We start from the raw sequence: 24770 nt of genomic DNA, 5'->3' as shown, positions 1-24770 counted from the left end.
CATCCCATCCAGGGGTGTGGGTTTTCGGAGGGCACATTTAAATTCAATTGTCAGCAGCATCTTCTGCTCTGCTCTGCTCTGGAAATCTGCGCTTAAGGCACTATAAAACGATCAGTTTATCACCGAAGGTTTTTCTTGACACAAACAAACACACACAAAAATCTATTATTTAAAATCTATCTATCTACAGTGTTCCAAGCTGTCACCGGACTTATCCGTTGTGACCAGTGTGAATGTCCAGTTCTTCCGGCAAAAAAAAGGTATCGTGCAACAGCAGCTTAAGTGCGGGTACCCCCACACATACTACGGGTGCATGGAGTGGACAGTGGGGAGACCACGCAATGAGAATTTATATTTATAGCTACAATTGCCGTTCAGTTCGCGTTCAACATTTGTGCAGTGCAGACGACAGTCCCGTCCAGTCACAGATTTTCATTCATCAATAAAGAGCCAGCAGTAACAGGAAGAGAAAGAGCAAGAGGAAAAGAGCAGTGACAGGAAAAGAAAGACTGGCAACAGTGACAGAAGGAGAACAAGCCGAAGGAGAGCAGCATTCATAAGTGCATAAGCAGAGGAGAGAGGAGGAGAACACAACCAGGATGGAGCGACTGTTGACCATGTTCGAGGAGGCGGATCCCTTCTCCACGTGGTGGCCCACGATAGCGGCCCTCGCGGTGGGCCTCGTGATTACAGTGCGGTGAGTGCGATGGGTCAACGGAAACTGTTTGCCCAGATCCCCCATATCCCCCAGACCACAACCCCCAACCCCAACCCCAACCCTGGCCCAGCTCAGCCCCCCCTCTGACGCGGAATAAAAACTTTACCCTTGGACACACGTAAATAAATGTCGCAGCAGCAGCCCCAGTAAAAACTCCCGCCACTCGCGGCAAACTTTTTAAGTGGATTCCATAAAGAGATAGAGGGTGATAGGGGGAGACATGGAAAGCGGAAGACGGGGATGGAGATGGAGAAAGCGAAGAAGGGTCGGATAATATGTAATATCTAAAGATTATTTTCATTTCTTTTTTGTTCCCTTTTGCTCGCTCGGAGCATCGCGGTTTTTGTGACCCCTATATACTATCTCTCGGCCCTGCCCCGCCATTGCAGGTGTTAGCGTAAGCCAAAGACGGATGGGGAGATAAGGATGCAGGTCGGCTCGGCTCGGGGCGGGGCAGGGCGGTACGTGGCATGGCATGTGGCAAGTGGCAACTGCGGCTATTCTCCCTCCTCCAAAATATTTACAAAGTGGATTTGTGCAAGTTGTGCCTCAAAGTAAATGAAATGCCAAATGAATTCCGAAACGAGAGATGAAGACCAAACAGGTGGGGGCCAGAACTTACAGCTAAGTGCCAAAATAAGTCTCAGACAAATGAAGTGAAACGAATGGTGGATGTAACTATCTGAAAAGTGAAAAAAAACACTCAGCACTGAACACTGAACAAATTTGACTAGCATCGATTGCGGGATAAGAGAAAGAAGTCTTGGGCGCATTCTGTGATATTATTTCCAAGATTGGTTACGGATCTGTAGGTGTCTCTAGCAACTGTTTATTTCAGAGTAAATGTGTGAATATTCAGCGTATGTATATCTGATATTTCTCTCAGTAATTAGTGTAATATGAAATATATTGTAACAGTCATTAATAGCAGAACACAAATGTATAAAGCCAGAAGTATTTCTACTCCTAATACAGACATGAATATTTAAATTTATTAATTTTTCCAGAGAACATTTAAAATTAGAACGTTTAAATTTAAATTAGTTGCATTATTTGGCATGCCCAAATATTCCAGTCTCTTTAGCCCAATGCGAGTACATTTAGAATGTTCCATTTAATTGTCACAATCATGCAGGAATTTCCATGATATTACCTTGTAGGAATTAGGCCTTATTCGCTGAGTAAGTAGTCCAAGTGACTGCCCCTGAGCCAGTTAATCAAATCAATTAACATTTGTTGTTTATGAACAAGGCCTGAAATTGGTCGTGCTCGGATGAGTTGGCCGAGTCAGTCAGGCCCTTAATTGTCCGCAGGCATTATGGAAATGAGTAAACCGATTCTATTAACGCCTATCAATAACCCAAGACACTCCCATACTCTCCCTTGCCCACATCCTCGCGCACTGCAGTTGATGCCACACACAAGTGACACGGCCCAAGCCGCAACCACGCGCGGCTGCATGTCATTCCAGTCTCATAAACCAAAACCAAAACCAAACCACACCCCCACTAACGCCCCCTTTCTCCGACTTTGTCTGTTGCATGACCCGCATGGCAGGACCATAATGAGCGGCCAACGATGTCCCAACGATAATCAAATCAAGGAACAAATTGTCGTCGTCACTGGAGGGAACAGCGGCATCGGTTACGAGATAGCCCAGGCCCTAGCCGGTCGCGGGGGTCGCATAATCCTCGCCTGTCGCAACATGAAGGCCGCCGAGCGGGCCGCCGCCATCATCAAGCGGGAGCTTGGCTGTCGCACCCCCTGCTTTCCGGACGACGACACAAATCCGGCGGACCGCTACTTTGTGGAGGCCCGCTATCTGGACCTCAACTCGTTCAGGAGTGTCCACCACTTCGCTGGCCAGCTGATGGCCGACTTCGACCGCGTCGATGTGCTGGTCAACAATGCCGGCCTGGTCTTCGCCAACACCCACTTGCCCACTCCGGACGGCTTTGAGCAGCACAGCCAGGTGAACTATCTGGCTCCGTTTCTGCTGACGCAGCTGCTGTTGCCCCACCTGCAGCGCTCGGAGCAGGGACGCATTGTGTTCGTCTCGGCCCACGCCCACCAGTCGGCCAAAATCGATTTCGATGATCCCCTCAATGTGGGCACGTGGGCGGTGAAGTTCCATGCCCGCGATGCCTTTGCCCACTCAAAGCTGGCCATTCTGCTGGCCACGCGCTGGCTGGCCAGGGAGCTCAAAGGTAAGTGAGGAAGGAAGCTAGGAAGCCCTGGGGAGGGGGAGCAGGCACTGCACTGAGAGAAATTCTGCACTTTTTATACTCAGTCGAAATTTCCAATTTAAAGTTTTCAGTTGGCATTTTAAAAAATGAATAAATTAATTTTAAATTCAATTTAATTTTCATAATTATTTTTATTTGTATTAATTTGAATTATTATTATTATTATTTATTTTTTAGTCATGTCTTACCATAGTTTTATCTCTGTGCACTCCTCTGGCACAGCCTTGCACTGTGCATTATTAATGAATTAATTTTGATAAGTTGGCGCGGTGTCCTTTGACTTGACTGGATCAATAATTCACAGTGCAATTCGCAACTCGATTGAACCCAAGCTGTTTTCCAGTATAATGTTGCCTTTTGTTCATTAAAAAATATGATTAATTCAAAAGAATAAGCAGTCGTTGGTTTCTCGCCGTGCACTGCTGAAATTTGCCTAGTTTGCACTGTGAATTATTGATGCATTCATTTCGATAGGGCCACGCATTCATGATTTCTGATTTCTGAACAAAAATCTGCTCGTTTCCCCCACAGGTACCTCGGTCACGGTCAACTGCTGCACGCCCGGACTCGTGCGCGGCACGCGCCACTTTCGCAAGTAAGTCATCCAAAAACCCGCCCACAAAAAACCAAAATACAAGCCCAACCAAAACCAAAAACCAAACAGAAGCCAAAACCCAAATTAAAATTCAAACGTAACCAAAGCAAAGTGCAAAATTCAACTGCAACTGCAACTGAAACTGAAACTTTAACTAAATTTTAAGCTCATTTCGTGGCCGTGCTAAAGTTTTGCACTTTCATTAAGCAAAAGCAGAACTATGTTCTGCTCTCAACCGTCTCCTTTGGGGGTCGAGTGGGCGGCTCAGTTTGATGCAATCAAAAAGTTGCCAAGTCATTTGGGCGTGGCGCGATTTGGGCCGCGAAGGTAGCCACGTTTTTGGCAGCCGCATCAAGGTGAAATTTGTGGCCCGAAGGGCGAATTCATTTAAGATCCCAAATGAGTTGGCCAAATAGCCGGAGCCAGCCTCCGTCTAGCTGTCAAAATGGGTTGTATTATACGGTGAAAAAATAGTAAGTGTTATGGAGATGGGGGTGAAAAGAAAACTCAAGTATCGAATAATATATATATAGAGTTCAATGTGGCTCAAGGGAAAGCGAATGGTTAAACGAAACGAAAAAATATATACAACATATAATCAAAATAAAATTGAATGGGTTCCATCCGTATGTTTCATACACTTATACGAAAGTCTGTACATAAGCGTTTACGTTACATATCAGTTTGAAAAACTCCTTTAAAATTCATAACAAAGCCCAGTCCACAAAACAATGAATAACCAACAGGCACAACACAGTTGGGACTGCCATCTGAATACACCCAACTGTAGGCATCCAATTAAACTTTTAAAATGTTTTTTAGTTTTTAGTTTTCAAACTAAGTAAACTCGAGAATAATGAAATCCTAAAACTATAATTCTAAATAAACTGTGCACTTAAAATTAATATCATTTGCAAACGCTCATTGATAAAGGTCTGGTAATTGCTTACTCAGTTAGATATTCTCTCGGTGCTGAGGCAAATGTTGTTATATGTATGGATAATAATGATTTCATGTACGCAGAGCATGATCTTGCGCTATACTTCCAAGTATTTGGCCACATTAAGCACACAAAGAGAATAGTACTACAATGGGGAAAGGATTCATTCCCGCAGAGAGAATGCCTGGCTCATGGTCACTTCTGGCTGCCATCGATTTTCATTGCCATTCCCATTAGTGGGGCAGCACTTAGCCTAACACATTCAGCCGGAATAATTCAAAATGAGATATCTCAATTTTTGGTTCTAAATCCATTTTCAAGGCATGGCATCCAAATTAGTTGGTGTGGGGTTTTTGGGGGAAATTCGTTGCCCTCCTTTTCCGAGGTGGGTGTGTATTTGGGGCTTATGCTGGCGCAAAAAGAAAGCCAAGAGAAACATTTGCACAATACACAGAAAAGGACGTGCAAACACGACAAACAGTTGCAAATTGCGGAAGGACAAAATGCCAGCAACATCAGCAACATGAGGAACATCAACAGCAACAGCAGCAATCAGTAAAGGGAACCGGCGGAGTGGCAGCAAACGACAACATCTGCAATGAACTTACGCCCGGCCACGCCCTCATCTCATCATCAAATGCAGATGAGCTGCCATTGAGGGGCACTCACACACTGACAGAAAAAATGTTCGAAAATTGAGGAGAAAATCTTTTTAAAAATAATCACTAAATGCTACACCCAGGGGCAGACAGATACTACCAATAAAGTCTTCCGATTAGGATAAATATATATGGTTAAGTTTTACTCAGTAAAACTTGGGACCTACGGATGGACATGGGACATAATATTTACAGCTTCTACTATGTATTAAAGAGACACCATTCTTATTTCTAGTCACCCATTCAGAATATTTCTATGAATATTATACACAAAATAGAGCAAGATTTGAAATGTTTTTGTTCAGTGCACGCAGTGAGAGACAGGGTGTGTGGCGTGCGGCGTGCGGCTGTGCAACAAGAGTGAAATGCGGTAATTAAAATGGCCAAGTCCCAGAGACGCGGGTCAGGCCGCAATTGAAATGGCCACGGGTCAAGCTCAGGCTTAGGCTATGGCTCATGTGCCACGTTTGGGTCCATCTCTGGGTCAGCGCAAAAGTTCAACTTGCTCCTCGGCCTGGTCCCTTCTTTTGAGTTATGACCCAGGCACACCCTGGTGACAGATGCCGCCTTTGTTGCCGCCGCCTGCATCAAGTTTGCTGTGACACAGTCACAGAGAACAGAGAACCAAACTCCTGGCGATGGCCCAATCTTCTAATGATGGTCCCGGAATTAATGCGAAATTTATTGATGCTCTCAGCAAACACAAAAGTTCTGCTTGTTTTCCTTCTTTTCGATTTTTTTTATTGTCAGTTATAAATTAGAATTGTGCTGAGGAGGTGGATGGGGCCCTGACCCTAAATCCGAAATCATTGCCAAGGAAATAAATCTATTCAAAAAGTCCAGCGTGGGTGATTTAGTCATGAATTTGGATGATTGCTTACTGACTTGTGAATAGAAATATTTTTCTATCATTTATCTAAATATCAAAATAAATGTTTGTTTGTTCAGAATGGTCAAGCAATCTGAATTGAGGTTTATGAAAATGTTTTGGGGAAATGGATAAGGAACCAAAAAGTCACGGGCTTTAAGTAGGAGTATCAGAAGTGGGGGAAAACTGTTTGAAAAAGTTTACCCCACTGAAAATTCTTTTAAAAAAAGGTTGGAGAGAGTAATAATGTTTTAAGCAAAAAAAGTACCTCTAAAATTAGTCACTTAATTGCTTTAGTTCATAGAAAATAATCAGAAAATAATATGTTATGTGTGTTCTCTTTTCATTTCATTTTAATATGTGTAAAATTGAGCAAATTATCAACTTATAATTGCATTAAATTAATTGACCATATTCAGAAGTTTTCCAACTACCTTAATGCGCTTAAACAACTAAAGAGCCAAACTGTTAGGTAGACAATTAATGCAAGTTGAGAATCAAGAAAAGATATTCCTAAAGGAGGCATGCACTCACGTGGACTTTTGTTCTCGGAATATTTCGGCCATCACATAATGGGACTGCCTGGAAAATTGTCTAACCACAGACTTACTGCCCGTAATTAGTTATGCTTTGGGTAATTGCTTCTATGCGATTTTGCTGATGTACAATTAACAGCAACAATGGGATCTTAAGGTTTCCATACGAGTGTGAGGCATACACATGTGAATGGGGATTTTGGTATGCCCTCTAACAATGCCAGGAGCAAGGAACAATAGTCGGATGGAAGCACCACTCCAGCACAATGGAGCAGGTGCTCAAATGTGTGTGGAGCAGACATAGATACACACGCGCAAAAGTGCAGATGTTAACAGGACCAGCACGTACAGCAAATTACACAATTCAATGGCAATAAACGATGTAAAATAACAAAGAGAGAGAGAGAGAAAGATTTTGATACAATTGGGCTACCGAATTTGGGCAAAAGTATTGCTGTCACAAGCCAGAAAAGCATAATCCATCATAGACACAAATTGTAATGCCTGCACACACACATATGTACATGTATGTATGTGTATACCTGCCGGAAGGCAGTGCCAGCTCCAGCTCTAGGCTCCCTGCCGTACCAGAAACATTGTTAACATGCGTCATTACAATTTGCAAAATGCCATAACAATACGAGTATTCGTACAGCAGGAAAAAGTGCCCCTTAAAGTGGGCCACAGCCAGAGAGAGAGAGAGAGAAACAGAGAGACGAAACAAAGAAAGAAATCAAATGCCTGGCCGAAGGTACAAATCATTTGGACATAAAACGCAGCACCTTGACAGCCAGCCAGCCAGCCAGTCAGGCAGGCAGGCCAGCGCAAGCATCGCATGTGAAGGCGGATGGAGAGATGGATGTAGAGCCAAGCCAGGCGGCAATAGGTCCTGGCCGTGTCGGTGGCACGTGACCTAGGCGCAGCGCCAAGAACAACGGAACGGCCAGGCAGCAAAAGAGATGAGCAGCGTTCGTGAAGTCTCAGCCTCGTGATTGGCCTTATTTATGTTCGCTGGGAATCAATCACTTCACATAACAGCAGAGTGGTTTTTAAAGCGATATTATTTTACGTACTTATGCTGCTAAAAATACGAAATTGTCTCGCACTTTGATCTGTGTTTCCCTGTTCTTGTATTTACGATGTTGTTCAATGTTTAAATGCTCTTAAAATATTCACATATGTACCCTTCCGTTTTTCGGTTGTGTTGTGCTGTAACTTGTCCCTGACTGTAACAGCAAACGGAAAGTAGGCCCAGCAAATGAAACATGCTCACCTCTAGTGGCCAAGAGCCCAACCCGTACTTGGCCCCGGACTCCGACTCGGACTTGGCTGCGGGCAGTGGCAATAAAACAGCAAATGAACAGCGGAAGCAACTTCAAGTGGATGCATGGGTATGAGTGTAAGTGGGAGTGCCACTGGGCCCAAAAGGGAGTCAAGTTGCTCCGCTGGCACGGATGTATTGGACTCCTCAATGCACATGTATTGTATGCAGCTTACATGCATTCGCTTCCTGTCCATCGGATGCCACTCCGCCCACGTGCCCCCCCCATCCTTTCCACGTTTTCTGTTACATGTTTTGCCTTTGCAAGTGGATTTTTCTTTCCACAGACTTTGTAGCGCCAAATTGAACTTTTGTTGTGCTTCCCCTTGCCCCCGCCCCCACCGCATCATCACGGCGATTCCCAGTACGTGTCTGCCTCATACTCTACCCTTCCTGCATATGTCAGAGATAGCTGTGGCTCTCGTTGCCCCGCATCCGGGGTCTGGCAACTGCTGAACTGCTGAAGCAGCTGTCAGTCACATCTACTATCGTATGTGCAGTGCCCTTCCTCTCCGGATCCCTTTCCGACTTTCCGACACCCAACTGATAGTTTTTTGCAGTTTGCAGCCATTGATTGAAAAGCTGATACCTGCTGGGCTTTTATAATGCCATTGAGATTGCGGTTCTAACGCTTATCAACAGGCAACAGCAGCAAAGGTCACTCTGTGGGTAATCAATCCTGCTTTATTGCGCTCTTCCTTTCAATAAGAGATTGGATAATTTTGAGTCGCAAATAAAGGGGACATTTTGGCATTTTATGATGCTTGTGAAAATTTTAAAATAAAGCTCAAAATGTCCTCTTTGCTAATTATTCAAAATCTATAACAGAAATTTGCCAAACAATTTAAACTATGGAAAATATTTGAACACTTAAAGTTTTCTCACTGTAATCGGATGAGCTCGATCAATTTAATCCCAAAAATATTTCATCCATTTTTTGGGTACTTTACGCCTAGGTTCACACCATTGAGTCGATATCCACTCAGATGGCAGGCCAATAAAAACAATTAACGGAGCGTATACGCAATTAATTTTTGCCCCGAGGCAGATTCAATTTCCGCTCGTGGCCCCATCTATTGCGGTAGGAAAATAACCCAAAAAAAATCCGTTTTCTTTTGCTTTTCAAAGCTCTTTTGCTGCGCTCTTTTCATTTCCCTACTAGCACACACACACACACACACACCAGACCACATTTAGAGGCAAGAGTTTCCGTGTTGGCAGGGCAGGTGCAGGTGCAGGTCGGTGCTTTAAAATGAACTTTGCCAGGCTACAGCTACAGCTTAGCGAGTCAAGCTGAATTTTCCCACTTGCAGAGTAGAGGCATATATGGCTATGTGAGCTGATATGCCACAGAAGTCTTTTGCACAGTGTAAATTAAGAGAACAGGGGAATATCTTAGGGTATACCTGTAGCTTTATGAATTTTTATTTGGAAACCTTAAACATTTCGGCAGTATATCTTTGTGGAGCAACTTTATATTTATTCTCAATCCGTAAACACAGATTAATCAACGGATCTGTGCATCTACGAGTAGTAGAGTGTGCCCCAAGTCTAACCCCAAGCCCCAGCCACAATCATTTGTTTTTCTTCTTTTTGCCCACAAACCATCTGCAGGCCCTGCAGCTTTCTATGCACTTTAAAACTGCACCCAATGTGGCTGCCGGCTGCTGGCTGCCAGGTGGGTTGTGTGGTGTGGCCAGGAACAGAAGAGTGAATGGGGGTGGGGTAGGAGGCAGTGGTGGTTGGGTGTGAAGGCAGAATCTCGCATCTATGAAAACGTTGGCGTAAAACGATGAATGGAATCAACACCAGCCTCGACCCAAGGCAAGGAGAACCAGCCAGACACAGGGGGCTAGCACAGGGCCGGTTCCGACAGATAGTGGCACGCACACACACATTTACACATGCAGATGTGTGTGTGTGTATCTGTGTGTACTATGAAATGAATGGAAATGAAAAGCAGTTAATGCTCAAGTCACGGGAAAAGCGTAAATGGAAAAGTTAAGCGCATTAATTATTTATTTATCGTTTTACGATGTTCAAGTGTCGGTGAACTTGCACCGTTTCCCGTTCGTTGGCCGCTAACAAGAACAAAAGCGAAAAGGACTAACAGCAAGCCAGAGGAAAAACATTAACAGCGACAGCTAAGCAAATTGCGCACAAGTTCGTAATCCTTCGTGAAAAGGAAGCATCAGGAACAGCAACTCGGCCTGGCGGAACAGTTGGCAGAAAGGGACTAAAAGGCTGTGAGAAAAGGGGATGGGATTGAGAGCAGCCAACCATTTTACACAACTCGTTGGACTCAGCCGTTGAAATTGGCCCAGCTCGCAGTTGGCTAAGGCTGGAGATCAACGCTGTGAATGGTGGAAATGCGAGTCGGAACCGGCATTCTGCTACTGCAACAGAACGTTATCGCCACACTTGAAATTGTCATTAAAACAATGCTTAACAGAAAATTGGCTCAAGTCGGACATGACTACCGACTTTTTGAAGAATTTTTGTATGAAGTTTTGATAGTTTAATTTTACAGGGACTTTTGACCAATAACGTCAACATTTACTGATTTTTATTTTATTTAATTGCTTGTATCACAAATTCATTTTAAAAAAATAAGAAAAATTAATGCAAAATTTTGAGAATTCATCTGTTTTGGCTCCCAGCATTTTTTTTTAGCTCAGTGTTTGGAAAATATTCACTAAAACTTTGTTAAATAATTGTGAATGCTGCATACGAATGCTTGAATATTTTTATGTCAGGCGGGGATGATTTATGTTTGGTGAACATATTTTATTTTCTGTCACATTTGCTTTGATTCCATAACTAATTGGATCCAATCAAAATATAAATTTCAATTTTGCTCTTAAAGTTATCTTTAATAATGAAGACATGAGCATTATTCTGTTATTTCTTTTATTTATTAAGGCAACATTTTCCGAGCATAATATATATTTGCTCATAAAAACATATGCACACGGCAGCCAAGATCCAGGGATAGATATGTACACAGATACATACGAACAGTGAATTGTGAGTTTGCTGTGAATTATGTACTCCGTGCTGAAATTTATGGGGTAAACGAGTGTAAGGAAATTAGAGCGACACTTTTCTTCCTTTGGCTGTTTTTCAACTTTTCCGATGAGCTGGCAAATTTTGACATGTAATAAACAAGTCCTCTCTCTCTCCTCTCTCTCTCTCTCTCTCTCCTTGTCGTTGTCTATTTCGTGGCACGTGTCTGGTTGGGCCCTCTCACAGCTGGTTGCTGGTTGCTGGTTACTCGAGAAACAGAAGCAAACAAAAATGTATATTCGAGACTCCCCTCTACTATAGTAACCCATTTTATCTTTTTGGTAATTACAAAGAAAACTAAATTGGCTAACTTTTGATTTGTATTTTGGCACACAGCTCGCCTCTGATGTCGTCCATCTGTGTGAGAGTGGTCACCTTCCCGTGGATGTGGATCTTCATGAAGAACCCGTACGAGGGCGCCCAGTGTGCCATCCGGCTGGCCACGGATCCACAGCTGAAGCAAGTCACCGGCGAGTACTTCAAGTGAGTTGCCATGGCCACAGTCGTTGCCGCATTAGTGGCACTTTGTTAGCCATTTTTTTGTTACATCTTCTGATCTTTTTTTTGTTGTCTCAGTGACTGCGAAATTGCGACAAGTTCGGAGGCTGGCCAGGACAAGGAGCTGGCCAAGAAATTGTATATGCAAACCATAAAAACACTCGAGAGCGTTACCAAACTAACAGTCGACAGGGAGGCGTACGCGGTGGAGCTAGAGCCGGAGCCAGAGCTGAGGCTGGAAACAGCCCCGGAAACGGAAACGAACCAGGCGGAGGACATGGAGATGGAGGAGTTGGAGCTGGAAATGGAAATGGGGAAGGAGGAGCAGCAGCCGTTGGAGTGATTTATGCCTGGCACGCGGCCCGTCGTCTTCGGAGACTGCCACTGCAACGTCTATTTGCATTTGGTTTAACAATTGCCGCATTAGGCAGCAGCCCAGACTCTGGCCACTTAGGAGAGACTTTTTATGGGTCTGCAATTGCAACGGCAACTGCCACCGAAACTAAAGCTAAAGCCAAACCCAAAGCCTTTTGAAACTGGCTCCCCCCGACTTTACGTGGTTCTATTTTCTACAAATAAATGTAACTTTAATGTGCGAGCAGCGAAAACTTGCTGAGTTTGTGCTTTGTTCCAGTTTTGGGATGTTCTTTCTCCAGGGTAGAAGGCTGGGAGAGGCCTGTGGGGGGAATGTGCGGGAATATCCAACAGGCAAAATATGTTGCCTCTGCTGTGCTGTCTTTGATTTATTTCCAATTTAAAATGCTTTCGGTTGAGTGGAAGAAGCTCAGAACAGAACAGGGAGTCGCAGGCAATTTGCTTAAATGAAAGAACCGAGTTTGAGTAAGGATTTTAGAGAAAAGAAAAATTGAACAGCATTGGAAAAATTGCATTGTATTCTAAGTAATGAGAAGAGCTCACCAATTACTTTAACTAACAAGACACTTTATGCCATAGTCAAAAATATAATATACTAAATTATAATTATCAATTATTCGAATAAGCCAAAGATTTTTTAAATCAAAATTATGATTTTGATGTGCAAATTGCTGTTGGCTATTTAACCTTTGAGCATTTAAACAAATCACAATTTAAATCACAGCTCAAACCCAATATAAGGATATATATTTGTTTGCAATCCAAACATTATTTCCATTGCCAAATTCGTGTGGAATCTGTTTAATTGTAAATTCTGTAATTGAGAAATCGCTTCGCTTCGGACACAACCTCCCCCCCTGGGCCAACCGGCAACGCGTGCCAACAAACTGTTGATTACCACCCAACAAGAAGGGGTTAGTCACACACCCAACACACATGGAGACAACCCACCTAGATACAGATCTATGTACATGCACACACACACCACTGTACAGAGATGCAAGGCCAATTATTTGTAGTTCAGCTGAAACCGATTGCTATTGGAATGAGTGTACGATGCGTGGCTTAAGCCAGGACCAGAACCAGAACCAGAACCGGGACATGGCAATGGCAACCAGTCGGAACGTGGACGAGCACGAGAACGGGGACCAGGACATAACCAGGACACATGCAACTGTCTCAGCGCAGCCCCGCTTTGTATGCTATGGAAAATCTCTTTATTATATTACGTGCGGCGCTTTTGTTGTCAGTTTGCAGCCCCAAACGCCCTCCCACCCACACTCTGGGGTGGTATACGGACCCAGCACAGCCACCACCAGTATGGGGTAAGGGTAAGCGCCATGTGTTGCTAGAGCAATTTTATGCTTCCCTTTTGGCAGTTGCTTCGTAGGGACTGCCCCAGTTTTCTTTTTGCTTTTCCCATTTTCTGTTCCCTGTTCCCTGTTTCCTTTCCCTGGCTCCAGTCCTCAAGCTGATGAGATGAAAAGCTCCTAGAGTGGAAAAGCGATTACGTTCTTGCCATTTCCCCATCTGGCAAAAAGCTTTGCGTTTCCGGTTACCTTTCCGCCGTGACGTGTTAGTGTAATATGCAGTTTACGCGCTTCAATTTCGCTGCATGGAACGGGCCAAGCCAGCCGCTCCCCACGGTTGATGAACGTCAGATGGAGTCAATTTATGCGTAGTTTTTTACAGTGTAGAGGGAGAGCTTTCGTTGAAGAGCATTGCGAGCGAAGCAACAGTCTCAAAGCTCAATCGCTTGACTCTCTTCGAGTGGTGGATGTGTGGGGCTGCTCTTAATTCTGTTTCTCTTTGGTGATTTTTTGGCTGAGCTTTGGCAGTTTGTTTGAATCTTTTTCCCTTTCGGATGCTTTTCCTTTTGCTCTGCTCTGCTGTGCTCTTCTGCCTGTCTCTGTCTCTGCCTCTGGCTTTGCGATTGCGATTGCTGTTGCTGCTGCCTCTGCCACTGCTTTTTCGCAGTTTGTGTTTCAGTTGCGCGGCGGCCGAGGCAAAGTGAAAACGTGCGAAATTCTACCGTTAACATAAGCGACAACAGCGACACAACGTGGACGCAGGCGAACGACGACGACGACGATGCTGCCACAGCGGGCAACCTGGCAGTAGCCGTATCACACATACTCTCATCCTCATCCACCCCCACCACCCCGCGCCACACGGACTTGTGGTCGTAAAAGAAAAATTTACTACACACTCACACAACGGCAAATATTGAAAATTCTAAAGAAAAGCGCCTGGCGAAATGGGGCACAGTTGAAGGTGTGTTGTCTACCTACATACTCGTAGCTCTACCTCTGCCTCTGCCTCTCCGTATCCCATATCCGTATCCCGTATCCGTATCCGCGCCCGTGAAAGTTTCGTTGTGTTTGTGTGTGTGTGTGCATACTCGTATTTATTATTTTAATTAGTTGCATGCAATTTTCAACACATCTATGTACGTGGATACATACATATGTATGTTTTGTGTTGCATCTAAAAATGAGTGTGAAAATAATCGAAAAAAAAACTCGTGCAGCAGCATTATGATTCGACATTCCCCTACCCACACTCTAAGCTCGCGCTATTATATCACTTGGAGCATAAATGTCATGTGCTGCTGGGCTCCTTCTTCGGTCTCCCATTATTATATCACCGGGAGCATAAGTGGAATGAACTGTTGCCGCCACTCCTGCACTACTTCTCGGGTCTCTTCGTATTGTACCCCTGCAGCAGTTTACCTCTCCCCAAAGATTCTCAAACTCTGCTTCGATATACATGGGCCAAGTCTGGTTGCAGGTCTGCTGACCATATCATATACCCACAAAAGAGACGACATGCTAGGGTATCAAAAGGTTCGGCTTCGTTTCACTTATTGTTTTTGTTTTTGTTGTTGTTTCTGTTGCGCTGCTCAGCTCATAAGTGGGATATTTTATGGCCCGCTCCAATGCAAATGTTTGCCTGCCCCCGCGCTGGTTAATATTTATTCTCTCCTTCAAGCAGGACCAGCCCGGACTTAGGCCAGTACTCGCCATGCTATGCGCTTCGAATTCCGCCCTCTTTGAGTTATCCTTTGGCCAGGAAAGCAAACAAAAACACACGTTCAAGTTGCTCCATGGCCTTGGTATTTATGGCCAGTGCGTCAGCCTGTCGCACACTTGACATGAGCTCGGCTCCTGCTGTCGTTAACCGTTGCCCATCCCCTTTCTAGCCGGGGGCGTAGTATTCATGGCTCGATGGCCCTCCCTTTGGACCCCACCCACATTTGTGGAATTTGGACTCGTCGTGGCAGCACAGAATCAGCATCAACATCAGCCCCAGATCAGCCCGGCATCATCATCGCACCGCGTTCTCGCTCTCAGCGCCCTCAAATTATTATCACCTTACTAATTATCTATCGATGATGATGATGATGATGATGATGATGATGATGCCATTTTCAGGCGGCCTCTTATCAGCGCACACAGCGCGCGACTTTTGCGTCGTCTTTTGGCTATTTGCATTTTGTCTCTGAATCGAAAATTCACATTATATTCCAACAAATAAGCATGTGAGTACGGGTGAGCCACCACCCGTAGCCACCGTAGCCACCGCAACCTCTAAAAAGCAGCAGCAGATAACCGAGAGTCCAAAATAAAAATAAAAAAAAAACAAACAAAAACCCAAACAAATAGAAGGAGAAGCAAACTTTTTATTTGGCAGCCGTCCTTTTGGCATTACCACAAGAGAAAAAGGTTGCCCAAAGATTGAACTTTCAACTGGAATAGAGATGGTAGCGTGAGCACAAATATATGTACAAATATCCGAAGACTATAGATTATCGCAAAGGGTGTCTACTAACATCTATAATATTCAAATTGCTATTTTCTTAAGCTTTATACTCATAATTATTTAAAGAAACGCTTCCATTTTGAAGTTAATTCAAGTTTAGGGATTTCTGATTGAATGGCTTGCGTTAAATTTTGAATAAAATATCATAAACAACAGCTAAACATTTATGGAACCACAACAAAATATTTCCATGTTCTGCTTTATTTTACTATTGAAATCAAAACATTTTATGCCAATTTGTTTGTTATGTGGAGCAACACTTAAAATATTTGTAGATTATAAATGCTGCCAATTAAAATAGAAAATATACCAAGAACATTTCTATTCAAATATTCATATTTATTAACGGCAAAATGTCGAGTCTAAAAATATTTCATGAACATTTTCGCATAATTTAAAAAGAAAACACACAGCAAATGTTTCTTGATTTTCTCAATTCCGAAACACTTCAAAACAAATTCGGCCATAATTCGGAAATGTTTTGTAATGGAATTGATTGTTTCGTTTGTTTTGAAATACAATTTAAAATAAACACACTTTAAATTACAAAATAGCACGATACATACAATTTTTATGGAAGTAATTTCTTTAATCACATAAAACAAAACATAAAACATAAAACTTTGTTTATTCACACAGTGAATTTACATGATGTGAGTGATCGTTCCTATATTCATGATAGCACATATTCATGATAGAAAACTAAGTGAAAGGAAAGCAACGTTGGAAAATTAAAAAACGGTTCAGTTTTGGCTCACCTTTAGTGCACTTCACACACATTCGTGCACACGAATATAATATCTAAGAATATATAAAATGTTGCCAGTAGCTGGGAAAGGAAATAACCTTGGTCTTTGCTCCTTGTGCCTTGGCTCTGGGGCTGACGACTGACGGTGAAAATCGCTTATCAACGCGAGCACAAAGCGCCACCGGCCAGAAGCAGGGCCAGAGGTAGAGCTGGAGCCCCCACAGGTAGTTTCTCGCACAGCCTTGACAATGACAGAGAAATAAGAAAATGGGCGCTAAATGGGCGCGACGGTGCGAGGCAGGGCTGGCACATGGCAGCGGCGAGGTGGCAAGAGTGCAAAAATGCCAATAGCTGTACGGAGGGCCGCAATAGAGAGGAAGCCTTTGCGCTGTGTGTGGGGTAGTGGGTGAGGGGTGGAGGGGAGGAGGGATGTGAGAGTGCGGCCGTTACAACAAACAAACAAAGGAAACAAACAAACGATAAAGGGGGATAGCAGAGTACAGAGAGTGAGAGAGGAGAAAGCAGATGGGGAGAGTGGCGAGACCATGCCGGGTCGAGTGCTTTGGTTCATGACCACACACACACACACACACACACACACGTCTGAGTCGTTCTCTCTCGCCCGCTCTCTCTCTCTCACTCTCCCGCTTTTTCTCTCTGCCTTACTATACATTATTCTATGTGTGTGCGTGTAGTAAAACGGGTTTTGAGTTAACTTTTGCGCTGCCCTGGTCTGGCCCTGCCTGGCTCTGGTCCCTGGTCCGGGCCTGGTCGGCATGGGGGGCATCGTCAAACGGCTTTGGCTTTGGCAGTCGGTTGGCCAAGTCAGTTGCTCTTTTGGCTTAACAAACTCAGAACGTGCCGCGGCGACAATGGCAGTGACATCCAATTGCAGCGCATAGAATCGAATGGAAGCAGCACAAACCGCCCCCCCACCCACCAGTAACAGTAACAGTAAAAACAGAGCAGCAGGCAGCCAGAAGCAGCAGCAGCAGCAGAAGGAGAAGAAGCATCACAAAGCACGAAGCAAGGCTTAGTCACAGCATGGCCAAGTGGCATCCCATCGGATGCAAGACAGTGAAAACAATCCATCCCCGCCAGTGGGTATTTGCTTAATAAATTATTAACAAAAAATATAGCGGAGAGTGGAGATTGGAGAGTGGAGAGGGAGAGTGGATGCTCTCCATTCGCAGGGCAGCTTGTTGCTTGTTGTTATGTAAATGTCAAATGTATCTGTGTATCTCATGGATACCAAGCAGACTTAATGCCAATTTGGCTGAATATCTTTAGTGTCTCAGTGTTTCTGTGTGTTTCTGTGTGTGTGTGTGTGTCTGCGTCTCAGTGCCAGTGTCTGTGTCTGTGTTAGCCTTGACTTTAGGCCTCTGCGCTGCGTCATTTTCTGCTCCAATTTTGTTATTTCTCGTTATTTTTTGGTGCCAGACACTTGAGGTCTTAAGCGGCCTCCGCTTCCAGATGCCATCCAGCCTCCCACTGCTCCGATGCCACTGTTCCTCCTTGTTCTCCACTCCGCGCACTCCACTCCATTGAAATTCAAAACGCACTCCGCAACCAGCTGCGAGGCAACTTTTGACTGATACACCTACTTACTTACAAGAAATAACAAAAAACGAAAAAAGAAAAAAAACCAAACGATAAATTCAAGTACCGAAGCTCCAGATACCTCGAGATACAGCTCTCCGATTATGATAAACATTTGTATGAGGATAAATGATTAAATATAAACATCTATCAATGAATTATCTTGGTTCAAATTGAGGCGAATTCTACGCGCAGCAATAAATAAAGTTCTTTATTGAATTAGAAATATTATACAATATTACTGAACCTTCTTGCTCTGCGTAGCCACCGTCTTGACAATGTTTCAATACCCTCTCTAAGGGTACAGCAAGAGACAACAAAATATCAGAAGAAGAAACAAAAAAAAAAAAAAAAAAAACTTTTAGAAAGTTGCTTGGCGGCCGCTCTCTTCTTGAGTCTCTTTCTCGGCTTTCGTTTTGTTGTTCTTGCGCTTCTGTCTGACGCCTCCCTTTCGTTTACAGCTCGCATTCCTTTCATGGCCAAGCCAGCACATATTTTTCATCGTGATTTATAAATTATTTTTTAATGCCTCACACACACACACACACACACACACCACACACACACACACATTCCTCTATGTAAATGGGTCACAGAGGCCACTTGAAAATAATTGAAAAGAACTCAAATCTCTCACTGACATTTTCCCAGAACGATCGTAGCCATTAGCATTAGCAGCTGGAATAGACTTCTCCCATCGCCATTAACAACCTGTTTTGTATAGGTACTTACTTGGTACATACATACATACATACATATGTACATATATGTATAAATAGATATCTGTAATAATGGCTATTAATATGCCCAATTTGAGGTGTACGTAATGGAATCGGCTCGCTGTTTCGATTGCCGCATTATTTATCGATCCATTGTCTCAGGCAACAAACGCTCCATGACCTAACTTACTAACTCTCCCCCCCCCCCCCACCACCACCACAAAAAAAATCAGCAGACAGTCAGCTCGTAAAGTATGCGATCACAGCAAATTTCTCTAGTCTTGCGAGCTAATAATAATAATAGATGGAAAAACTTTAGCATGATAAACGATGGACGCAAAAGCAGTTCACAAATCACGAGATTTTCATTTTGGTTTGCCCAATAGACTCTTTTTCTCATCCCCAAAAAAATCCTTATGGCCAAAAAGTTCTCCAATGACGTATTGTATATTTAATTATCGTCTCCACTAATTCGTTCCGCCCACGGCCCTCTGCAAACGCCGTCTGAAAACATTCAATAAAGTTGCAAATGCAATTGAAAGTTTCCAATGACTCTTTCAAAGGCAGCAAAATGATTCAGGGGGCGCACCCTCCCCCCAACCCGGCCAGACCAACCCTTTTGGCTTGGCTTCCTTTTGCATACAGTTGCCAATTGCATTCCAATTCCAGTAATTACGCCCTTACTTGGCTCAAGTAAAAGCTCATTCGATAATTCTTTCAGTTTCAGTTTGCTCTTATGACTGTCGTGGGAATTCTGCCCTATAGCTGGATCTATACGGAGAGCCGTGACCGACTGAATTATCCCTGAATATACCGCCGCCCGCCGCTGAGCCAGAGCCAAAGGAGAATCAAACAGAAACAGCCATCGGAATAATCCAGAAGCAAACGTGAGGAGAGACGCAACGGCAACGGCAACGCCTGAGGAAGAGCAATCAGGATAGCGGTGGCAACTATTACAAAAGCTATTGCGTCCTTGGCATTTGTAACAGCAGGAAGAGCCTCAAACAGGGCGCCACAAGGAGGTCGACGAAGGTCGAGGAATCAGTGCAATCGAAACGGAGCGTAGCGCAGGGGAGAATCCTTTATTGAGCCACCCATTTCGCACACACCCACTACCACCGTGGCTCAACGACACCACAGCACCTCCAACGGCAGCAGCAGCAGCGGCGCCAGCCTTGGCGTTGGCGTTGTCGTTGGCAGCGTACCCGTCATCATGGAGGGGCCCGAGGTGACATTTCTGTTCCAATTTGGCAGCATTCGCGATGCAGTTAGCGTGCCCGTAACCGCCCTCACGCTCAAATCACTCAAGGATATGGCCTGTGATTTCATCAACACAAAGGTAAGATGAAAGTCAGCGTGGATGGAAGGTCTATGTTGGAACTAGGGAGCGATAGTCACCACCTTGGGCAAGGGGGGGCACAACCATCTGTGGGGGGTCATGTCAATAAGTAAATATTTTTATTTGCCATCTGTGACGAGGCGGAAAGCGGTCAAGTCAACAGAAAGTCCATTCCGGAGCTCCTTCGAGTCCGATTAACAGTCCGAAACCCTGGGCGCCAGTGCCACACGGAACGGTGTGGGGGAGGATTAATAAATGTCTATGTGTGCAGAATAATTGCTTTATTTCATTAAGTCCAACTTATGTACACAGACATGACTCGCTTCCCTTACTCGGGTGTGGTGTGGGGTGGTGGGGTGGCTGTGGCAGCAGTTATCCATGGCCAATTCAATTAACCAAGCGGCAACCGGTGACCCATAACGAGACACACTGACAACGACAGCTGCTCCTGGCATCCTGGCAGTTGCTCCATCTACGACTCATGACCACATGAAAGTGAGTCAGGGTAGGGGAGAATCGAATCCATTAGATTTGCTGGAATATTCAAGGAATTTCTCCATGGTAAAAGCTTCAAGAGAGTTGCTTCCGCGCTTCGTTCCCACTGCAGTTGGCTTTCGCATATTTTATTTATCTATCAATCGAAATCGATATGAAATTTTTGTGCATATGGCACAACGCTGAATCTTATCGGGCAATCAATTAAGATACGAAAACGAATACGAATATGATATGATAATTGGCGGGGCAAGGGCAGCACCCCTCCCCGCCAACCACATATGCAAAAATGAGCGTTAAATGAAGCAAAACATCGCAAATGGACATGGACATGGCCAGTAAAACTTTTGACACTCTTGTGGCAACATTTCAGATACCGGATAGCGGACTCACGTATCTGTCGGAGCGGATTCTGCTGTTCGTGCACGACTACAGCACACCCAATGTGCTGCACATTATCAATTCGGCAGCGGAAGTGGTGGACGAGACCCTCGTGGAAATTGTATTGACAGCCAGCCGTAAGTGCCCAAACCCTAAACATTCTCCCATCTTTGTGCTTTATCCAACTGCCTGCTATCTGCTTGTTAACAGCCATCCTGTATCCGACGTCCGAGATGCCAACTCTGAAGCCGCACAGCCTCAATGTGCATTCGTACAAGGGGCCGACATTCTGTGATTTCTGCGGTGAAATGCTGTTCGGCCTGGTGCGTCAGGGCCTCAAATGCGATGGTACGTACACCACATGCCACAGATGTGTGCACATTTATGAGAACTGCCCTCGTTTGGCCAGTACTACTAATCCTGTTCTGTTCTGCCATCTGCCAGGCTGCGGCCAGAACTATCACAAGCGATGTGTGGTGAAAATACCGAACAATTGTAACCGCTCGAATGACGCCACATCGAGACGCTCCTTCACCCTGCAGCCGCCACGCAGCCCGTCCGGCAGCTCACAGCAGTCGCTGCTCTCCTCCGCCGAGGAGTCAACGGGCCGGAATGACTCCAGCAGCTCTCTGGTAAAGCGCATGTCGGACCTTATGAATGACATTATTAAGAATTGACATGTTCGGGGTACAGCAGCACATCTCAGCATCAGCTATCTCTCCTCTCCTAACCCTCCTCCACGTTTCACCCAGTGCGTGTGTGCGAGTATCTGTGTGTGTGTGTGAGTGTGTGTGCCTGCGTGTGGGTGCGCGTATGAGAATAGTGCCTAAGGGTGATGGTTGACAGTTTTTGGGGGCATCCCTACGAGTATTTAAAAATTGTACTTAAACTTTTATTTTGTATTCTCTTCATTATTTGAATAAACTTTCATTTGGTTCACATTTAATGGTTCATCAACTTATTTAAATACTCGTAGGATGGCTCTAAAGAACAGAGCAGCCTTCTCTGGGGATTCTTCAGATTATCCCCTTCTTTCTATGTACGGGAAACTTTTATGGCGGATGTAAGGATGCCTAAGACTAGTCTCTGTGTTCCCTCGATGGATAGAGATTTCTATTATCACAGGACAACTAATTGCTCTATTTGTACATATAATTCAACCGAAGAATCCTCGAGTATCCCCTTGGGCTTGTCCTTCTTAAACGTTTCCCCAGAGAACCCTAGAGAACCTTGTCATAATTTATCCTCTCCTATCCTGTCCCATCCTAGTCAATTATCCCCCCCTATTTGTTGGGGTGCACAGTACAGTGGACAGAGTCCCACGGGGGTTGCCGAATGGAGACGCTTCTCCAGAGGAATCCAATTTGCTAATTAATTCTCTGTCCGCAGAACATACCCGGAAGACACCAGCGCACCCACTCGTCGGGCAGCCGAAACGGGCTGACTGTGCTCCGCATCCCGCACACGTTCCAGGTGCACACCTACGGCATACCGACGGTGTGCCAGCTGTGCAAGAAGCTGCTGAAGGGGCTGTTCAAGCAGGGGCTGCAGTGCCGCGACTGCCAGTACAATTCGCACAAGAAGTGCATGGACAAGGTGCCGCTGGACTGCACGGGGGAGGCGCAGCTCAGCCAGCTGCAGCTGCAGGCGGATATCGGCGACGGGACGCCGCGCAAGGAGCGGGACAACTTCTTTCGCGAGGAGTTCGACGACAGCGACTTTGAGGACGCGCCCAGTCCGCAGCCGGACTACGGAAAGTACGGCAAAGGGGCGATGGGTGGCGGCGGCGTCAATCTGGTGGCAGGCAGACCCAGGGAGCCGCCCAAAGCGCTAACCAACGCCCACAATTCCCCCCCGGAGCTGGTCAACGGGGGGATGGGCGACGATGGCAGCGGCAGTGGCAGCGGCAGCGTGGGCGCTGAGACAAAGTCCAGCGATGGGCACTCGGAGCAGTCTCAGTCCTCGTCCTCATCCTCGCCCAGTGCCAACATACCGCTGATGCGCATCGTGCAGTCCGTAAAGCACACGAAGAAGCGCGGGGGCCAGGCCCTGAAGGAGGGGTGGCTGGTCCACTTCACCTCCCTGGACAAGGCGGTCAAGCGCTACTACTGGCGCCTCGACTCCAAGACCGTCACGCTGTTCGTCTCGGAGCAGGGCAGCAAGTACCACAAGGAGCTGCCGCTGGCGGAGCTCCTGTCCATCGAGACGCATCGCGATCCCCGTCCCGACTCCAACTACTGCTTCGAGCTGTGCATGCCCAGCCTCAGCTACTACGTCGGCCAGGATCCGCTGGTGGGCGCCAAGGAGGAGCAGGCGGTGCGGCTGCCACCCCCAGACAGCGGCATCGGCAGCGATATTGCCAAGAGCTGGGAGACCGGCATCCGGCAGGCCTTTATGCATGTGAACAACACACGTGAGTAGCCGCAAACTCCACGCCTCCACTCTCTCGCTGGCTACTAACCAATCTTCAATCTTCATCCACAGAATGCTGTGAATCGGAGGAGCAGGTCCAGGACATGGGCCAGCTCTATCAGATCTTTCCCGACGAGGTGCTCGGCTCCGGTCAGTTTGGCGTCGTCTACGGCGGCGTGCACAAGAAGACGAAGCGCGAGGTGGCCATCAAGGTGATCGACAAGCTGCGCTTCCCCACCAAACAGGAGGCCCAGCTGAAGAACGAGGTGGCCATCCTGCAGAACATCTGCCACTGCGGCGTCGTCAATCTGGAGCGAATGTTCGAGACGCCCGAGCGCATCTTCGTGGTGATGGAGAAGCTCAAGGGCGACATGCTCGAGATGATACTGTCGCATACGCGCGGCCGCCTCAGCGAGCGGGTCACCAAATTTCTCATCACCCAAATACTGATTGCCCTCAAGTACCTGCACTCGCAGAACATCGTCCACTGCGACCTGAAGCCGGAGAATGTGCTGCTCTCCTCGGACGCTGAGTTTCCGCAGGTGAAGCTCTGCGACTTTGGCTATGCCCGGATCATTGGCGAGAAGTCCTTCCGGCGCTCGGTGGTGGGCACGCCCGCCTATCTGGCGCCCGAAGTGCTCCGGAACAAGGGCTACAATCGATCGCTGGACATGTGGAGTGTGGGCGTCATCATCTATGTGAGCCTGAGCGGCACATTTCCCTTCAACGAGGAGGAGGACATCAACGATCAGATACAGAATGCCGCCTTCATGTATCCCCCCAATCCCTGGAAAGAGATCTCCTCCAATGGTGAGTGAAATGGTACCTGAGCTAACTGAGTGATCTTTGTCCTATTTCCTTCCTTCCTTTCCTGCTGCTTTTCCCTAGCCATTGACCTGATCAACAACCTGCTGCAGGTGAAGCAGCGAAAGCGCTACACTGTGGACAAGAGCCTGCTGCACTACTGGCTGCAGGACAAGCAAACCTACCGAGACCTACGCACCCTGGAGAGCCAGGTGGGCGGCGGCCGTTATCTCACCCACGAGGCGGATGACATACGCTGGGACTGTGCGGGTGACATGTGACCTGGTTCCGCGCGTGACCTGTGTGAATCAGTGAATTCCAAATCCACGCCCACGCCCACCCCCATCCTGACCAACAACACCAACACCACCGAGAGTTATCCAGCCGCAGGCAACTGTGCTGACTGCCATCGTCTGTCCGAGAATTCGCCCAAGGTGGAGGCCATCAGCGGCAAGGCACTGAAGTGGGTGCGCTTCCATTTCTGTCGCCACATCAAATAGGAGTGGGTGTCCGTGTCCGTGTCCTGGGGCTACAGCAGCAGCAGCTGTTTTATCTGCATAATGCACTTGGAGAAAATTATACCCACAATGCCCATCTCCATCGATATTTTCAAAAGATCTTTCCAATCT

At 46.0% G+C, this 24770-nt stretch overlaps 2 protein-coding genes across 2 annotated transcripts; both read left to right on the top strand.

Annotated features, from left to right (window-relative positions):
• The first annotated feature begins 382 nt into the window (after nucleotides 1-382).
• Nucleotides 383-11969, top strand: LOC111066894 (retinol dehydrogenase 13). The gene is made up of 5 exons (XM_022355841.2): nucleotides 383-697; nucleotides 2276-2925; nucleotides 3496-3559; nucleotides 11286-11432; nucleotides 11526-11969. Exons 1-5 carry the CDS (start codon nucleotides 600-602, stop codon nucleotides 11788-11790), a joined length of 1224 nt encoding a protein of 407 aa, XP_022211533.2. The 5' UTR covers nucleotides 383-599; the 3' UTR covers nucleotides 11791-11969.
• Nucleotides 11970-19894: 7925 nt separating this feature from the next.
• LOC111066878 (serine/threonine-protein kinase D1) lies at nucleotides 19895-24770 on the top strand. The gene is made up of 7 exons (XM_041596449.1): nucleotides 19895-20049; nucleotides 20918-21062; nucleotides 21136-21273; nucleotides 21370-21557; nucleotides 22315-23338; nucleotides 23410-24147; nucleotides 24226-24770. Exons 1-7 carry the CDS (start codon nucleotides 19924-19926, stop codon nucleotides 24420-24422), a joined length of 2556 nt encoding a protein of 851 aa, XP_041452383.1. The 5' UTR covers nucleotides 19895-19923; the 3' UTR covers nucleotides 24423-24770.

Source organism: Drosophila obscura, unplaced genomic scaffold (genome assembly GCF_018151105.1).
Source record: "Drosophila obscura isolate BZ-5 IFL unplaced genomic scaffold, ASM1815110v1 contig_150, whole genome shotgun sequence".
Lineage (NCBI taxonomy): Eukaryota > Metazoa > Arthropoda > Insecta > Diptera > Drosophilidae > Drosophila > Drosophila obscura.
The sequence above is the reverse complement of the archived record's forward strand: the minus strand, read 5'-3'. Positions and strand labels throughout refer to the sequence as shown.